This window comes from Cottoperca gobio, chromosome 8 (genome assembly GCF_900634415.1).
Source record: "Cottoperca gobio chromosome 8, fCotGob3.1, whole genome shotgun sequence".
NCBI lineage: Eukaryota > Metazoa > Chordata > Actinopteri > Perciformes > Bovichtidae > Cottoperca > Cottoperca gobio.
The window spans coordinates 3,439,580-3,458,988 of NC_041362.1; the positions used below are offsets into that span (position 1 = coordinate 3,439,580).

Consider the following 19,409-nt stretch of genomic DNA (forward strand, 5'->3'; position numbering starts at 1 on the left):
CCGTTTCTGTCAAATGCATTCAACGTAGCACCTCCTGCAAATCATACTGTTGGAACAGTGCCATCTACTGATTCATTCCAGCATTACACTGAACGTGTGATGCTGCCTGTCCATCAGAATATTTTGCATTTTTTAATGAGTAACAATCATTAAAACACGTGTCAACATAAAGGTGGTCCACACCAATGTAACTGACAGGTGTGTTTATCAATGGTTTGGTCATCATGTGTACATGGCGGCCTGTCACACATGCTGACATCAACCTGAATAACAGTCTCCTGTGTTTGTCTCTTGTTCTGTTTTCACCTTTCCTTCACCTTCCCCTTCCACTACACGTTTCTTCTGACAATTGTTCCTGCGGACAACCTCCCCCTCCCCGCCACCCTGTATGAACCCGTGCTGCCCTGCACCCCCCTGCTCTGCCCCACCTGATGTACCTGTGACCCTGCAGCAGTGAGCGACCTGTCTGTGTTGAGCCTCTTTAGCTTCCTTCTCCTCCTGTTCACCTGACTAGAGAGCTACACACATCCATCCAACCCCTTTGACTTCATCAGCTTCTTTCACATCTCCAGTGTTTACTCCAAAATCTACACTGAACCCCAAATCTGTGTGCATTTGTGGACGTGTGTGAGCGTGTGTGTGCAAGCATGCATGCACGGGCATGTTTGACTGTACTGGTAAGGGAAGGTGCTGCAGGGGACACTGGCCAGCCAATTTTCAGACTTTAATTTTTCATGATTTTCCCTTTGATCCCTGAAAACCTCCATTCCCCCGCCCCCCCCCCTCTATGTCCCCTGTCTAACCTGAAGGCCTTGGGGACCAACAGCACCAGTGGCAGTATTGAGCCATACCTCTCTGGTATCAAAACGGGTATTTTCCCAGGCCGAGCGCCCTCTCCTGCAGCAGTGTTTGCCCCTGGCCTGAGGAAGTACCCCCAGGATGGAGCACTGACCTCCCTGAAAGCCTCCTCCAGCCAAGCGAAGGCCCTGCTGGCAAGCCTGTCTGCCTCCGGCCTGAGCGCTGAGGCCCTGCTCCTCTCCTCCACCCTCCGTCATCGCCGCCTTCTACTTGAGCAGCGAGCCTCCTCCTTGCCCCTGCCCAGCAGCAAGTCCTCCCCTTCTACTCCTACTGCTACCTCCCCCTCTTCTTCCTCTTCACCCACCACCCCGACTCCCTCCCTGTCTCCCTCCTCTCCCACCCCTTTGAGTTCCCTTACCCTCTCTTCTGCGGCTCCAAATCCCAGCGGTTGTAGCTCCAGCCTCAACAGCTGCAAGGAGGGTGGCAGCGGGCATGTGAAACAGGACGTCGCCCCCAGGTAATGAAGAGGAGGAGGATTTGGTCATGGGAGAATCGATCGCCATCACGTCATTAACCATAAAGAGAAAACGACGATTTCGGCTTTTTCTACGTCTTGTTTTTCCTCTCTATTTTTCTTCATATTTCCACGTCAAGAACTACCGTACTGTAAATGGAGTCACAATCTTCTTCTTGGACAAGTTTCCTACTCTGATCTGATCCTCAGTTCCCCTGCAGTTCTCCCACGCAGTCATACTGCCAGTTTGCCAGATGGAGAGCACACAAACGGGCCTCCCCTCCGACCAGCTGCCTGCTGCAAGCTGATGTGGTCTGGATGGATTTACTGACAGTAGCAGTCTCATATAACCCCTCACTCACAGGGGGGTTGTCAATGGAGTAGACATCATTTCTAGACTTTCATCATAGAAAAATAGAGCTGCAATAATCACCAAGTGAGTCCAGTAGTTGTGTGTGTTCCGGATAATATTGCTCTGCATCAAAAGTAGATCCTGGTGATGATTGTGGTTTCAAACTGTTTAGTGTTAAAAGGGCGTTTGTGGCTTTTCTTGCATCACCTGTGTTTTAAACTCTGAACTGGTGCTATATTTCCCCCTCTGTTTGTACACACTGTGTAAAGAGTTTACATGATTGTTCTCACTCCCCGATCTTCGACCTTCACTTCATGTCACACTGTTTGAATATTTATATGAATCCCTACAGAAGGAAATCCTTGCATCCAGTATTAGGAACAATTATAGGACATTTTCAATTAAAATATGACACTAAAGCACATTGTAAGGAGCAGACTTATAACAGCACATTTCTACTTTACATAGAATAGAGGCACAGTTACACAAACAGGAGGGGATATTGCGAATGGTGAATTGTATAGACATGTTGAATTTCTGTATATCTGTACTGACTAGTTCATTATGACAATCAGGATGTTTCTGCAGTAGCATCTTACAGGTTGCTCTGGCATTTTAGCACCTGACATCACACACCTTCCCAAAGACTCGAGCACACACACACACACACACACACACACACACTGATGACTAACACACACAGTCGGTCACACGCTTCTGCACATGTGAAGCCAAGCTGTTTGCAGAAGTACAGACACTACTGGTTCTTTTGTTTCAGCAAATGGATGTGTGATGATTCTTGTTGTTTTCTTAAAGTCACATGTGTTGCACCGCTGATAAAGAGCACTGTGGTAAAACACGCCACATCGACAAGAACACGATTTCACCCTTAAAGGAATCTAAACTACAAAGCCGACGGATAAAGTGCTTTATTTTTGGGACACTTGTCTCCTTTGAACTTCAAAGTTATTCTGATGGGAAGCAGTTTACAAAGTTTTTAGCAGCTTGTATTGTAAAGCTGAACACCTTCTTTGAACAAGAACAAAATGTATCTTGCTCTGCAGTGAATTGATCGCACTTCAACACTTCTATGACACTGTTAGCAGTGTTTGAAAGATAAAGTTAATCAGCACATATTTAGAGACTTCACATACAGCTCGACCCTTGAATGGCCTGATATGAAGATATATAGAAATATAAAGAAAGCACACTTTCCTCTCTAACATTTGACCCTTTTTGACCCTCTAACCTTGTGAATCTGCTTAAATATGACGAGCACAACGCTACAAATGTTCCTTAAAGGAAGAACAAAAAGTCTCTGCTTATTTAAATACTGTGCTTTATATTAACAGTATTGCTGTTGCCTCATTTGGTTTGATTACCTGCATGTTGAAACATTTATGAATGTGAGGCCTTTGGTGTGCCTTAATAAGTTCTCACTATTTAAAGCACATCTAAGGCCTGTCAGTGATTCCCTAAGTGTAAACCTGCACAATGAAACATTGAAGCTCCCCGTCCTGTGTTATTGCCTTACGGCTGCCCACTGGAGAGGTGATGAAGTTGAACGGGACAGTCACAGACAAAGTGTTTCTTTTGTTTCCAGTGGTTCACAAGAACGGCTGCGTATAATCGATTCTTTGTGGCATTGAGATTAAAACGTGCAAAAGAGGATGGTGTCAAAAGAGTAGGCAGCTTGAGGAGAGGGGATTAGTTTGGGGACATGTGTTTGAAGGCTTCTTTAATAAGGCCGGCTTTGACTGGCCTTGCCTCCGTCGAGAGTGCTTGTGATATAAAAGACCCAAAGAGATGAGAGGAAGGGTCTGACGGAGCCTTTCAGCGGCTGCTCTTTCCCTCGCCCCTCTCACTTAGCTTTGTCTTTGGTGCGGGGCGTCCGTGAAATAGAAACCACTCAGTTGAGGTTATCCTAGGACAAAGTTTGATGGGCCTCAGTTATGAACAGTAACAGTGTGTGCCATATGTAATTAGCACTCGTGCAAATATTTGCTGACGCGGTGCTCTTTGCCTTTGTGAAACTCCTGCCTGTTTGTTTGCAAGGACCTGTTACCATGTTTTTTCCCAGTGCCTCTAAGACTTGCCAGAAATCCCCAGTTGATCTTGTATTATAGTATTAGATCAGCAACAATGCCAGAATAACACTTGTGTGTGTCAGGTTGCAGCGGTGGCTTCTGACTAAACACTCACCGAGCTCAAACAATGTGCAAAACTGCAAGCTCACAGCAACAGCGTATTAAGCCTCACCCCGGGTGCTCTGCCAGGGAGGTTCAAGCCCTGGGTTTCATATTGAGTGAAGTCAAATGAAAGAAATTCACTTACTCATGCTGTTCCACACTCTAATCCATAACTCTCCCAGTTAAATTTGCTGCATTGGGAGGAAGTGTTCACGCTCTGCTGCTTTCCCCAAGTAAAGTATGAGATGAAACCTCCCAGAATTGCGTGACAGTCCTCTCTGGAATGATTTTTTTGAGACGTGTTAGTGGGCTGTGATTTCAACATGGCCAGAGGCAGAGAGGGCATGTTGCAGACACTCTGTGTCCTGGCAATCAGAAAAACTCATGCAAACTTGAAATCAAACAGAAGAAATATACATATATAATATATCTAAGTGAGATGTTTGTGTATGATATTATAATTGTGAAGAAAAGTGTGATATATATATAGGCCTAGATTAAATTATATACTGTAAAATGTCATCATCTCTTCAGTTTTATATATTAGTGACCATTTTGTACAGACTTTTCTTTTTTAATTCATTGAGAGATATTACATTTCACACTGAGATTATTTATTCATACGCAGAACATTTTTATATTTCTTTAAAAATATCTGTATAGATAAGTTAGCCTCTGTAATATACGCTGAAGTTCATTTTTAAATTCTAGGGTTTTCTTTACTGAGTTAGATTTGATTTGTTTTTGAAAAGCTTGTCCCTGAAAATGCTCGTCCGGCTCTTCTGCACCTTTGCCTCCTTACGTGAAGGGTCACTATTGAGGTGTAAGAGGCTGGACCAGTGCCTGTGCTTGGGGGCTTATTTTGCTACTATCTTTTTGTTTTAGGTGGTTGTTTTCTGTACCTTGTGGTCTGTTCCTTTAGTTTCACCCCATCCTGTATTTGTGATTCAGCTGGTATTAGTGAGTTGCCGTTGGTTAAGCAACACAGATATTGTGGTAACTACTGTGAAAGGTCAGTTTATGGGCCCAAAGGCTTCAGATTGGAGCCTTGCTGCTTTGACAGAAAGTAAGTTACATGGCTTTAATTTTCCTCTGTGTGATGTTTGCATGTGAACAGGGAGTGGTAGCAATGCGGACGCTCAGTGCAAAGCAGGCACTTGGTCATTGCAACAGGTGGAAGTACATTTTTAGTGGCTTCAAGTAGCAGTTATGCTAAACCACAGGAGTTGTTAAAGCCACCGAGATGGATTCATAAGGGAATTATGTGACTGTTGAATCTCTTCCTTTGCCATTGTATCTTGTTTTTATAACGAACCTACATTCTATAGTATGTATATGAGATTTTTACATGAATGTGTGGATGTTCAAAAATCTTGGCATCAAAAGTAGAAAAACAAAATTGACTTGTAAATAGGCCGAGTCGTTCCTAGCGAGTTCAACCAATTGTTATGTCCAAAAGAAGATGTTTTATTAATACACTATGACGATGGGTAAAAAGGTATATACAAAACAATGCATGTATAGTCTCAAAGCAGTCGCACGGTGCAGTCGAAAAAAAAAGTTGTCTACATGTTTTCTCAAGAAAGAAATGAGAAAGAGAACGAGAGGTTTTATGTTAAGAGGTCAACAAACAAGAATGAGACATTGTTTTGGTATCTGTGACACAGGCATGTTCAGTCTCACTGTGATGTTATGTGACGATGACGATGGTGAAGAGTGTTGGATGTCTAGAAGGATTGAGAACGCTTGAACGCACCCCCAACCAGAGACGTCACCAGCGGTGGTGAACGCTTTCCACAGAGTGATCTTCCCATTTGTAGAGTAGTGTGATATAAGAACAAAAATAATACAGAAAATAGATCTATAATATAAGGATATATAAATTTAAAAGCCTACTGATACTGGAGATACTAATTTATCAGTGTGGATGCCATGATATTCTGTGAGAAATGTGTGTGTTTTTCCTGTGAGAAGACAGAAGGCAGATGAACCTGCCTTCTTTTGTACATAATTTGCTGTGATTGTGTGTCCAATAAAGTGCAGCTCTCTTGTACAGTGGAGGCGTCTGATCTTGCTTCATCATCACTTGTTTATGTCGTCTTGTCACGAAATGCGTGCATCGTTTTGAGCACCAGAAAATGTGGACGTTGCATCAAAGCTCTCAAACAAATACTGTTTTTTAAAATGTTTTATTTATGACTCAATAGGTAACAACACTACAAAAAAAAGAGCATTCAAAGCTGTTAGCCGCCACAGAAATAATTTGATATTTATTATACTGTATTAAAAACATGAACAAGTTCAAATTGTATTTACACAGCAACTTCACACGGAGATGTTACACACACTGCCATATGGCTAATGATACCTGTTAAAATCCTCTATATACAGAACATTATGAAGCGTGTTCTTCCGTATGTATGCATGAGTGCGATACCAGTTACAGAAGTGGCTTAAGTGTCCTGGCGCTGGGCTGGCCGTCGACCATCTGTCCGCCTGTATGGTGTGTTCCTCAAATCTGAGGCACAGCAGAGACGGGAGACTTCAGGAAACGCCACGCAAACGTCAAACGTGCAGCTCACAAAATATCACCAAGCATCGCGTTACCATACCTGTGATGATGTCCTCCAGGGCGCCGTCCTTCCCCTCGCGTACCTGAGGTTTCACCTGCCTCTTCTTCAGCTCTGCTATCAGGTCCATCTGGGGCATCTTCGGCAAAAGTAAAAAAAGAAATAAGCATTTAAAAAGTATCTGTCATGTCATAAAATGTTTTATTAAAAACATTATAGTGTGTCATAAAACATAAACTGCTTCTACAATAAGCCATTACACAAACAATGGCAGTTAAAGCTTCTCTGATGCATCATTTCTGAAGATAACTCACCTTTTGTGCCCCGGCCTTGTTCGGAGATGGTGACACTTTTTCCTCACTGCTCTCACGCTCCATTTTCTTTTTCCGCTGAATCTCTTGCTGCGCTATCTGTGTTCAATTACAGGCAAAAGGATTAACATGAAATGCAACAATTGTAATGGATGAATATCAGAAAGCAATCACACATCCTCACCTTATAGGCCTTTATCAAGCGTCCAAACATCGGGAAAAACATGGAAGGCTGCGTGGTTTTGGGATTCTCTCCGAAATACTCCACCACAGAACCGTATGCCTCCTGGAGGGAGACCGGCAGAGTCAGACAACATGTCTAAAAGCATGTAGTGAGCTTTAATGTGTGTGTAAGTTTGAATTGCAGGTTAACCTGTGCTGTCTTGCTGTCTTTGATCAAAGTTTCCAGCTGCTCGCTGTTGGTTTTGATGAACTCCTTCAGCACGCGGCTGTCATCCTGCACCAGGAATTCCTTTTTGGTCATTTCCATTCCCCGTTCCAATGAGCGGATATCCTGCAGAATGCCGTCCAATGACACTGTCAAAGAAAGAGAAATTCATGTAGTAACACTCCCAATTTAAATCACAAGCTACATAATTGGACAGCATGACTGTACCAAGCGCTGCGTTGTCTACAAAGTGGAGCTCCGTGTGGAAGTTGGCCAAGTCTGGGTATTTTTCCTGGACGCTGCTGGTGATGAAGTGAAGCAGCGTCTGCGAGCGGTCAGTAGACTTGGTCTCCAACAGCTGGAAAGTACAAATGTTGACGGTTGATTTGGTGGTTTAAGTTTCCTTAAATCAAGACGGGTAACTTTAGCTAAACAGCGGCCACTAGTGACAAGTATGGGGAAATGGGAAATTGTGTAACAGTGGCACAAGTAATGATTAATCATCGAGTCGATTCAGCAATATCTATTTAAAGTTTGCTAACATGAGCGACTATCTTGCTGCTGCTCATACTAGACATAGTGAGGCTGTAACGGTAACAAGTATAAAGTTATTGAATTGAGCAAAGGTTGATTTTTATCATGTTTCAGTGCCGGCGACGAGGACATTTCTTCACATTTCTTCACATTTCTTCACATCTTTGCACAAACGTTCACTTGGACTCGAGGATGAACTGGTTAGATGTTTGTGGTCAAAGTTTAAAGGTCACTGTGACCTCGCGTCAGTCCCATTCTCATAAAGGCCATATCTCAGGAACGCCTGGAGGGACTTTCTTCAAATATGGCTGAAAGTTATACTCTGAGTCACACAACTACAAGTCTAGTTACTTATGGATTCAACTTGTCAAAGGAAGAATAAGTGCTTTCTCATTTCAAAAGTTACATAGTCTCGCTTTAAAGTTAACGAGTAAATGTACAAACAAATGCTACTTACAAGGTCGAGACTCTGCAGCCGGAAACCGTACGCTGCTCCCCTCTTACTGCTGTTCATATAGTTCCCAAAGGCGAGAACAATCTGAGGGGGGACACATGAGATGACTTATGCAAAATCACACAATTGGAAGCGACATCAGCATTTCGTATTCTCTTTTACTTACCTCTAAGATCTTTTTCAGTTTGGTTGAAGACTTGATAGACATGGACGCAGCAATGAGAGAGTTCAGTTGCTGTGATGAAGTGAAAACAAAATCATTTTAAGAGCTTGAGTCGTAATCTCTTTCAGTTCAAGTTGCAATGCATTTGAAAGGAAACTGACCGGCTGCAGGCGTTTGACAGTATCCGAGAAGTTGCCCATGAAAGTGAGAGTGCTTATTCGCTGCTTCAGACGAGGAATCTTCCCAAAGCGTAAAATAAATTGATCCTCGACGGCAAGCTCCTCCAGCGGGCGGCCATCCTTCTCATAGTTAAGCAGCAGCTTCATCTCAAAATCTGATGGTATGAAGGGCTCGAGTAACTCCAAGTCTATGGACAAAGACTCCTGGTCATACCTGTGCAAAGAGCAGTGAGTCCCAGCAGTTAGTGTATGAGAGAGACAGGATGGAAGTTAACAATGCAACAGATTTTCCATGAAGCACATACGTCTCTATGGCGGTGCAAATATCAGACGGGTTAATTCCCTTGCGTAAAGTGATGGCCAGATTCTTGGCCTTATTGCAGTCAATCAAGGACGTCTTGCTGGGGGCCTTCTGGACCACCTTCTTCTTGATATTGGACAGGTCTGTTGTATTACCCTGGGCCCTAGTCTTAAAATGTTCTTCAAACATATCCATGTTCAACTCCTGATGTAGACAGAAAGAGAGGATTAGATAAGGTCGGGATGAACTGCACAGTGCGAGAGAAGAGATGGAGGCTGCGTCTTCTTACCTCTAAGACCTGCTCGTCATCCAGATCGTTAAAGACGGTGCCCGTCACCTGGTTTGGTTTTAAGGCTTGCCAGTTTAACAACGGCATCCTAAACTTGGTCTGAATGGGCTTCTTGCTCTTAACCCCTAAGGAAACAAAGAGGAGGGACGATCAAACAAATAAGATTTGAATTCATTGAAAGGATGGTACATAACATACAGTGCAAATACAGAGATACAAACAGCTCTCTCACCCCCTCCGCCCCACCCCCAGCCCCAGCCCTCAGCATAAGGAGCAGTTACAGCAGTGTGTCCTCGCTCTCCTGTGCTACAAATAAACTGGGCAAACTGCTCCAGTGCCAAGTCAGCACAAATTAAAAGCGAAAGATCTTTACAGTTTTTAAAGTTCTTCTGTCCTCACCAGGTTGAGTGTTTAGTGCTCCAGGAGGAGGAGGTGGTCCACCACCAGGTGGGGGAGGTGGAGGTGGTGGTCCACCACCAGGTGGGGGAGGTGGAGGTGGTGGTCCACCACCAGGTGGGGGAGGTGGAGGTGGTGGTCCAGAACCAGGCGGGGGAGGTGGAGGTGGTGGTCCAGAACCGGGTAGGGGAGGAGGGGGTGGTGGTCCAGAACCGGGTAGAGGAGGAGGAGGTGGGGGCACAGCGCCACAACCAGGAGGAGGGGGAGGTGGAGGAGGGGCAGAGCCAGGAAGGCTGCATGATGGGGAGTCAGTGACGGAGCACGGAGCACTGGGCTGTGCGGTTGAGGCCGGGGCTTGGACGTATTCCACCACCGTGACGGGCACGACCTGGATGTCCAGGCCTCCGGAGGCACTGCGTCCCAGTCGGATCATCCCCTTGTCCTGCAGTTCCTGGATCTTCTGCTCCAGCTCCGAAGCGGTCGGAGGGGCGGAGGTGCTCAGACGCTCCCTGTCCTTCTCCCTCTCCCTGTCCAGCTCCCACTCTCGTTGTCTCTGCTGCAAGGCACTGACCTGGGAACAGGACTCTCGCAGGCTTTCCTATTAGACACAAACATACATATAGAAACGCAGCTCATCTCCACAAAGAGCATGCAACACACAGTCTATCTTCACGCTTTAAAGGAGATGTATTCTACGAGTGTACAGCGATGCTCCATGAAGCTGAACGATTCATTCTTTTACAACCAACTTGCATGGCCGTCTCCAGAGCCACTGTCTTAAATGCAAGGTCATTTACAGATTTATTTCACAAGTGCAAATACTCATCATCATTCTTATTTCATATTCAAGATAATTAGATTTTACTTTCATATTAAGATTATTAAAATAAAGTGAACTGCCACTCTTTTGACCTCATTAGAACTAATCACTGTGAGAATGGCACACCTTACCTGGCTGATTAATCCTATTAGCATTGTCCATGTCATGGAGCAGCACTTACTTTGAGCAGCTCAGTCTCCTTGGTGGCCTGCATGAGCTGAGTCTCAAGTTCAGATATTCTCTCTGCCGTCTGATTCTCAACCTCCTGAAGCCGGGCACTCAGCTGCAACACAGACAACATTGCTTTAACAACATTGACGCCTCTTTTTGTGCACAGAGATTCCTATTTTTCTTTCTTTGGTGTGGCTGACCTGTACATTATGTTCCTGCAGTTCGTCCACATGCTCCAGCACCCCTCCTCTGTTCTCAGCATCCTCCAGCAGGGCGCCTACATCCAACACATTGTCCAGGTAGGCCTGGATCTGGACCTGCAGCTTCTCGCTCTCTGTTTGCTTCAGACGCTAACACACAAGCACAAACAATAATGATTTACTAAAGTATGATGTAGCATGAATTGCTTCTAGCAGATTTAATTAATAAATAAAAATAATGATTTGGTAAAATGCAAGGACTCTACTTAGGCTATCTGAACGTTTACTTTAAATAAAAGACTTTAACATAAAGTAAATGTATTACGGGACTCCACTCTATAAAAAGAGAGAATATTTTATAGCAAGATTAATGAACACCGTCTAAAACTAAATTATTATTCACTCGCTGTACAGAGGCATAAATATTTTAAACACAAAAGTATGTAATCAGGTTCTTTATACGTTAAGTTTTTAAGGTTACACAATAAATAAATGAGGTCGTTCGCAAAGTCCTGAAACTTGCCCAGTGAAATGACAAAACTGTCAACAGCTGAAAGACAATATTCTAAGTCTTACCCTGTAATCAATCAACATCTGATGAAACATTAAACCCAGATTACAGAAACCGTCGATTGATGCTCGGGTGGCAGTGAGGGAGGCAGATGGTGCAGATGGATCTGGCGTACTTTAGTGCTCCAGCGGTCCTTAACCCACAATGCAGCTCAGCTTGAGCCGGTGACCTACCTCTTCCCCACAGAGCGGCTCTGCTGGGCCGAATCTCTCTTTGCAAAGACGATGGAGTCTGTGGTTCACGACCCCCTGGGCTGCTGGTTGGGGCTTCAGAGCACAGAAATGCTGAGCGCTGTTTTCTTCAGTTCCTTGCTTGAGGAACACGGAGATACGACAGGCTGGAGCAGCTGCAAAGTCTTGGGCAAGTTCTTCAGCACTAGAGCTCAGTGGATCCGATTGAGCTCCAGGCGCATTCACTGCTTGCATCGAAACAGGAGAAACTCTAGAGAGGGTAGAAGGTCTGCAGAAGTTCAGCTAAGGCCGGGCAGATTCTGTGTTTCCTCTCTTTTTGTAGGTTCAGTCCTGTGGGCCGTCTTCTGCAAGGCCCAACTGCTCCTGCCCCCTCCTCTGCATCCGCACCCTCCTCTGCAGCCGCACCCTCCTCTGCAGCCGCACCCTTCCTCTTACGTTTCTCCTGATTTCTAATTAATCACATTAGTTTCAACTACTCCACTTCTCCCATATTTAAAACCTGAGTGGTTTCAGTTGTGGAACGACATCAAACATCAGTGAAGACCTTATGATTCACATATCCATCAGCGACGACATCTTATCATGCAACGTTACATACAAACTATAGAATTGTTATACGGATAAATAAAAAGGTTATTTGTGATTCACTCAAGAACCTCTTAGACACATTCCATCGGTATCTTCTCTGGGACCGGCCAGAGGGGGGGGGGGGGGGGGGGGGGGGGGGGTGATTGAATCCACATCACAACACCACTGTGGTGTTACTTTTCTTTTTAATCAAGCATTTGACTGATTAACATACAAGGTGGGTCTAAGTCTGCTCGTCATGGTACGGTGGAGGGGGACATTCATGCTTGAGAAGTAAATCAAATCATTATTTCATCATCAAAATAGTTGCGGATAGAAAATGTTGATGATCGACTAATTGATTCATCTTCTAATCATTTCTTATTATACTGTTAGATGTTTTGACAGAGAGATAAACGGCTCCTCAAAACCAAGATCTGCCTCTAATATAAAAGTTATTATGTGATCAGCAAAATGTAACGGGAGACTGCATGAGCTGCAGCAACATCCTAATAACTGGGGAAGAGAATGGGCATAATATGTCTTTAATGTCCAACTAATTAATTAGCAAACAGTTGCTTATTTACATATCCTCTACTGTCCCACTGGCTCTTTAGCTGCTAAATGCTCCACACGCTGTTTCCACTGTTTTGTACTCACCCCAAGATACTTGTCTAACCCGAGATGAGTGAACTCGAACTGAAGATGAACACGGAAGTTCATGTTCTCCACTGAATGGACCACAATGTTTATGAACTGCATGCAAGCCACCTGGAGAAAGACACACTTTATAAGTGACTGTATTTGTTAAACAAGCAGCACGTGTGTAAGTGTTACATCTGTGGACCTACCATGAAGTCAATGTTGCTGTCGTCATTGATGAAGTACTCCATCAGCTTCTCAAAGCGGTTCATTTCTCTGCTCACCTGAGAAGAAAAGAAAACGTGCATTTTAATTTTCGTCCACACGGGGGCGTAAGGGGTCAATTCCAAATGAGTCTTTTTCCTGAAAAGTTATATAAATTGTCTCGTACACAAATAGGGTATATTTCCCACCATGCAGTTAGGCACAGATGCATGACTGCTCTACGTGTAATGTATGCCCACAGTGCATGTGAGGGGCGGATTGTGTCAGTCACACGATGAGTAATCAAAGAGGGGAAGTCTGGAACAACGGCATGACTGAATCAACAATGTCCAAGGTCGAATGAGACCACAGTGTAGTGAAATAAATGATTGTTTCACCTCTTTGAAGTTGTCAAAAGCAGACAGAATGATGTCGTGTCCTCCTCTGACGAGACACACTGCGGCCAGCAACTCCAACACAAGGGCTTTGGTCCTGTTGTAGCATAGGAGGAGTTAGATAGGGAGACATGCAGACCTACACACACACTTTGTCTCACACACAGATGCACTCACCTGGGATTCCTGCTGTTGAGGCTGAGGGTGATCTCGTTCACGCAGTGCGGGTGAGTCATCACCAGGTTAAAACCAGACTGAAAGCAGAAAGAAAGCTTAAGCAGCTGCTCCCCAAGAGAGCTGGTGTGTTAAATGTGCAGGAAAAGTTTGTGTTTGGTTCGAGACAAACTACATTGTTAAAGTTTGTATAAGACTTTAAATCAAAACAACTAGTTTGTTTTAAAATGTGGTTTTGCTCCCACCAAGCAAAGCAGTGAAAAATATGGATTTATGTCACCCCACTGGCAACATTTCCACTTGTTTAAGAGCTTGTTTTCATGACAGAATATGAGATAATTGACTGTTTTTGCGCTGTAAAGGGAAGCACGAGTATGTTTAGGCTCTACCTGGTAGTTCATGATGGCTCGCAGGCACATTATGCACACATGTACATCATCTCTTTGGTTGGATGATTGGGACTTCTTATTTATCTTGTTCCCCAGAGTGGAGCTGATTCTGTAGAGGGACAACAAGTGTACAGACACGTGAAGAGAAGAGAAGCGTACAGCACAGTTGGCCAATTATAAAAAGACTTCCAGCATTGTTTCAGACGTCCACTGTGTCTGTCTGCCAGCTGAACTGCGGCATCAGATGGAAAATCCAAAATAAAATACTCAACAAATAGATAGCAAAGGATATAATTGAGGTATTGTCATGGTTGGAATGTCTCGGTTTCAAGAGGAACAGCTGTCTAGCAAAATGATTGCCATGAAATTAAATGAAGAAGGGGCCGTCTCTATTTATGAGAGCTTTTGAGATAAAGATTTGGAAATACGCAGGACAGGTGACTTGCAAAAAGAACACCTTTAAGAAAATGACATTGCATCACGTCTGTGGCGCTACAATAAGACAGCATCACACCACTTCTTCCTTGAAAAGCTGAAAGTTCCTCTTATAGAATAAAGAGTTCACGATGTGGAGAGCACTTTATATATATATATATATACATCGTCATACAATGTGTAGAACATCTCTGTGTCTGGATCTCTTTCTTAAAGCTGCTGACCCTCAGCTTCTTACCTTATAGTCAGGGCACGAGCAGCTCTGGTCATCCCGTGTGAGTGAGAGCCGCTGGAGCTCTTGGTCAAGTCTTCCATCGACCTCTCTGCTGGTTTCTCTCTTTCTGACAGGGTGCCACCATTTTCAACACTCTCCACATCAAACCTGGAGAGTTTATAGGAAATAAGCACGGTGATAAATAGCTTACTTGTAAGAGCGTCATCAGTTGTTCACACCCTGCTGGTACTCACGAGGCGGCACTTTGTGCATGGGACAGGTATTCCACGAGAACATCCAAACCTTTGTTCTGCTCGTTGAGAAACTCTTGAGCCCATCTACAAAGACACCCGAAGCAGAAATAAAGAATGAAACGGTGATAGAGAAATATTTTGTCAACATATTTGACAGATTCTATGTAACTTTACAAAGAAGAAATAACACAATCTGGCTCTAAAGGAAATGTTGAATTCATAAGCAATAAACCGCATTCTTGCTCAATTCAATTCACTGGTTTTAACCTTATTTGGTCTGCGTGAGAAGCAGCTTACATTACTTAGCTTATATTATTGTTGTGTGACTGCCATTACTTATTATTATGTGCTGCTACAACTTATCATCCTGTGATGGCGGCTTGTGGTGCTCAGCCAAAGTTAAACAGTTGCATGCTCAGTGAACTAAAACTGACCATTAATCATATTAATGACAACAATAATTGGAAACAAGTGGGCGTAGTTACCGTGAGGCCACCCGTCTATTTTACTTTCAAACCATTAAACAAAAACAGTGGTCAATGTTGCAGTGTACCTTTGTAATTATAACAGCCTGCATTTTTACTTTTGTATTTATAATGTACAGCCTTATTTTTATTGTTACTTACTTTGTAATGGAGGGGTGCAGATGTGTAATGTTATATGTCTTTAAGCTACTGGATGCCTAAATTTCCCTCGGGATGAATAAAGTATATCTACTTTAAATTGGACCATAATTGACTAAATGATGCTGTGTTGAAGAAGACTTGAAACTAAAGATTGAGACCATAGACTGAGGTTATAAATCAAGTGAGACGTAGGATAATTATCTCATAGACTTCTATACAGTTTTAACTTCTTTTTGCAACCAGTTTTGCTGCTTTTATTGTAATTCACGCACCTGTTGGCAATCCAAAACACATTTCTGCCACCGGTTTCACAGCCTGTTGCATAGATTGACAGGTTGCGGCAACAAAACAGCAAACCGTGCATGCCAACCTAACTTTATTTGTTAATGCTCACCCAATGTGATTGGTGCGAAGGGAAATCTCCAAATCTTTAAGGACCTGGGTGGCATCTTGAATCCTTTTCTTAAGCTAAAGGAGCAGAAGAGGTGAGAATCAAGACGTCATTTGCACAGATAGAAAATGAAAGACATGTAGAATATGAAAGAAAGGGGATGCTTTACACTGACCCTGCGAGACACCCCTCCTTGATCCTGGTAGAAGCTCTTTATCTTAGCCAGGTAGGTGGAGGGGGGGCTCTTCACCTGGAAACGCTCCTGGGAAAGAAGGATTCACAGTTTCTTTTATCAGCAACCCTGAAAGATGACTGTACTGGAAAGACGTTGAACAGCGCAGAGCGTCTGCAGCTATTATTGCCTCCGCTTGTTAACACAACAGACATAAATTGATCTCCGTTTCCATGCCGACGCCACAGAAACTGGGCTGCAACTGTTTTCACACTGCACTCTGCTCTTTAAGTGTGTATGTGTAGCTTGCATCCTGCTTGACGTCATGTATGTCGAAGGGTTAATTATAAAAACCAGCTCATTATAAATTTAAAAAGGTCTTACGTGATCGCAGACTAACTCCCACTTCTTGTCATTGTCATACTGGCTCAACAGCTTCAGTTTGTCTGGAGGCAAGTTCATGTAGCTCTGGAAGAGAGGGAGAAAGAGAATCGGATGTTATACACGAGAATATGACTCTGAGTCAAAAGAAACCACAAGTTTGTTTGTTTTACAATTCATCTTCATATCATTTGTGTCATTTGGCACTGGATGTGTTGCTTATGCAACAATATTCAATTCAAACAAACCACAAATGCCCTTTCTGAAGGGCATCGCCTCCCTGTCGGAAACACCGATGACTCAGCGCTTGCTTGCAGGGATTGACGGCCGTCAGTAGACGCCATGTAGCTCAGAAAATTCATATTTTTGGTCAATGCAAAGAAGTTATTTAGCTAATCTGTCGGTGTGATGATGTTTAATTTGACCTTTAATAAATGTAAAGATGTTGAAACAAGACACATAAAATCTAGAACATCATCTCTTTTACTAACCATTTTTTATTTATATGATCAAAGTGGAATAAGACTATGGCAATTATTTATATAGACTTTCTATCAAGATTAAAATACCCTATCACACACCTTTCCTGTACGCAACATCATATTTCTATGATCTGTATGGAGAGTTAACCCTCCACCTCCAGAACTCTTGCAGGTGGACATATTTCCTTCAGCTAAATGTTTGACTCCTGATATAAAAAGTTATTCCCCGATTTAAGAACTGAATGATTGAATGAACCCAGATGAAGTCGTATGAATGATTCAGAACCTAATTGGGAAGACATAAAAGTTATTAAAGGGCAAGATACTTGAAAAGTTAATTGGAGCAAGAATAGTCCTGGTCACTGCCGGTCATATAAAAGCCTTTAAAGACGGCCATGATGGTGACTCCAAACAAAGTGACGATTATCTGACTGGACGAATCGTCTCAGTGCTCCTCGATCTACCAGCATGTACATTCAAACTGTGGTTTGCAGTTTCCTTTTCACACCTTAAACAAAGTACGAAGAGAAGAAAAGACAGAATTTGGGCGGTTGCTTTACTGGAGTTGAAACTTCATCCTTGGGTGGGTAAGGGAGGGGTCTCGCTGTGGGTTTTGTGGTACAACACTTACCAAAAAAGAAAATGAAAGACATTTCTGTGCATGTGCAATTGCTTGAACGTTAAGTAAGTAAATATAAATTCCCTTAGTCTTGAAACAACAAATATGAAATCCTGAATTCTCACAATAATAGAAGAGACAGCGTCTCTCTGAAGTTTACATTTAAAGCATTTCGATGAAAAGAGGGAGTGAGGTCATACTTTCATGTCTGCACAAATGGCACAGGTTTCTGAGCAACGGATTATTTTGAAAATGGTTAACCTTGAAGTACAACACCACGTTTTTATGTGCAATGTATAGTCTACATATAAACTAATTCAAGTTTTTGTATTATTTGTTATTTCACAATAACAACAAGCAACACTTGTTATGCTCATTAACAGGATTTAGACCAGCCTAAGACATTAAAATAAGATTGAGAAGTTTTTTCTTTTAATAATAATTTATAATTTAGTAATTTAAGTGCTTTAACATGTTGTTCTTAATGGTGTCTCATCATGAGGGTTTTTTCAACTTGTTGTAAGACTGTTGAAAGCGGTGGAACAGTTGCTTTCCGGTCTTATGGTCTCCCTCATGTAAATATGTTGCTCAACTTCCCCTTGGGGCCAGCCGCCCGAGCATGCACTAAGTCACCCTGACATTTCCAAATCGGTGAAGTAAAGCGTTACTTTGATGAATCATTAATAGCAGAGTTTTTATTATTGTGTCAGCCCTGCTTTGAAGGAAGCAGTTACCGATGATCTCTGTGCACATATCCTTTGGCCAAATGACATCATTGCTAGATCACATATAAAGCAGTTGTTTTGCAAAAGGTGCATCTGGATGTAGATGTTCTAAAAGACAGTGAGACAACAAAAGGCTGACATCATATCCAGTCTGTATTTCATTCAAATTGTGTTTGGCAGCATAAATCACAGAGGTTAAGTGTTCAAAAGTTTTTTCTGTCCCTCTGAATCATATTTATCTGAATAATTCTCGCGGATTTAACATTTAGCCTCCACTGCAAAACCTTATCTGCTATTGGTAATACATGGCAGTAAAGGTGTGTGCCTTCCTGTCTTCTGTGCAGCCACTCACCAGCACCACATTGAAGCGTTCCTCCAGCTCCTCCTCTGGGGGCATGGGCAGTTTGGGGGGAGCCGGCTGCTTCTTCTGTAAGGTTGGAGCGGGGTCACCCATTCCTGAAGCTCCTCCGACTGAGTTCCTGGCCTCTCGGCCCTCAGTCTGTTCCTGCTCCAGGCTCCCTGCAGCCGCATTCCCCATCACTAATCTCCACAAGTAATCCAGGAGGAAAGCTTTACACGAACACCAACTCCTGAGAAATATGTGTATCCCAAAACAGAGTGACAAAAACGGATCACTCTGATTGGCAACAACAAGGAGGCCAAATCAAACCAAGTCTTCTGGTCTTCAGGAGACGAACATCAAGCCTCTGGTCTACTGAATCCGCCTTGGTCCTGAGGACAGGGTGTGTGATGAAAGAAGTTAGTTTGTCCTCATGTCTGTCCTCTCATCAAACTGTCCCTCTCTGTCTCGAAGTACCTTTACGAATAAGGTAACGCACCTTTTGGGGGTCAGCTGGGCTCTAAGAAAAGACCCACCTTGTATCACTCACTATTCTCTACACTTGTTGACCGAGAACTTGTCTAGTGACTGAATACAGAGGGCTGTGCATGAGAGGAAGGAGTGGGGAGTGTGACAAAAACCACAGAAGCACAAAAGCAGAAGAGCAACTTCCTGTGCATGTCAGCAACAGAAGCTGGGGTGGAGGACAGGAGGGAAGATGAACGTGGTAACTGTTAGGTTTACACCGTGCAAGCAGAAGGTGAATGATGACTAAGATAAGATATCACAGGAATGAAAGAAAGCAGAAAGAGTGGAACATACACTTAGTGTAAACATTAAAGTTAAGGAACATAAGCTTACCCAGCAGGTGCAGATGTAGAATGAACCAACAGGCTAAATAAATGTCCCCCCATTTTACCATGAATCCACTATCACTGCAATGGAAGCCATCAATTCTATTGCAGCTAGCTTAATTTGCATGGGGTTACATTTGTTATGGTTATTTAA

At 43.3% G+C, this 19,409-nt stretch overlaps 2 protein-coding genes across 2 annotated transcripts in view; one reads left to right on the forward strand and one right to left on the reverse strand.

Moving 5' to 3' along the window:
* Window positions 1-5,911, forward strand: part of srcin1a (SRC kinase signaling inhibitor 1a) — a 73,895-nt gene extending 67,984 nt beyond the window's left edge. Inside the window, 1 exon segment of the mRNA XM_029437575.1 lies at window positions 810-5,911. Coding sequence (XP_029293435.1) covers window positions 810-1,319 — 510 coding nt within the window. The 3' untranslated portion in view covers window positions 1,320-5,911.
* A 115-nt stretch (window positions 5,912-6,026) lies between these two features.
* Window positions 6,027-19,001, reverse strand: fmnl1a (formin-like 1a). Its single transcript, XM_029438263.1, has 25 exons — window positions 18,414-19,001; window positions 16,239-16,322; window positions 15,858-15,944; window positions 15,686-15,759; window positions 14,666-14,749; window positions 14,436-14,579; window positions 13,763-13,871; window positions 13,377-13,453; window positions 13,203-13,296; window positions 12,810-12,884; window positions 12,619-12,729; window positions 10,630-10,779; window positions 10,440-10,541; window positions 9,442-10,036; window positions 9,043-9,167; window positions 8,758-8,957; window positions 8,435-8,666; window positions 8,277-8,345; window positions 8,114-8,194; window positions 7,351-7,480; window positions 7,108-7,271; window positions 6,919-7,020; window positions 6,738-6,833; window positions 6,466-6,562; window positions 6,027-6,371 (listed from the first exon to the last, which is right to left on the reverse strand). The coding sequence occupies exons 1-25, from the start codon at window positions 18,597-18,599 to the stop codon at window positions 6,307-6,309; spliced, it is 3,333 nt and encodes a 1,110-aa protein (XP_029294123.1). The 5' UTR covers window positions 18,600-19,001; the 3' UTR covers window positions 6,027-6,306.
* Window positions 19,002-19,409: the final 408 nt, after the last annotated feature.

Bases quoted from the DNA above. Each gene is read 5' to 3' on its own strand.
- fmnl1a (XM_029438263.1), bottom strand. From the start codon at position 18,599: ATGGGGAATGCGGCTGCAGGGAGCCTGGAGCAGGAACAGACTGAGGGC. The intron at 10,780-12,618 runs GTGAGTACAAAA...CTTGTGTGTTAG, and splicing joins GGTTAGACAAGTATCTTGGG to CGTCTGAAGCAAACAGAGAG. The intron at 8,958-9,042 runs GTAAGAAGACGC...TGTCTACATCAG, and splicing joins ATGACGAGCAGGTCTTAGAG to GAGTTGAACATGGATATGTT.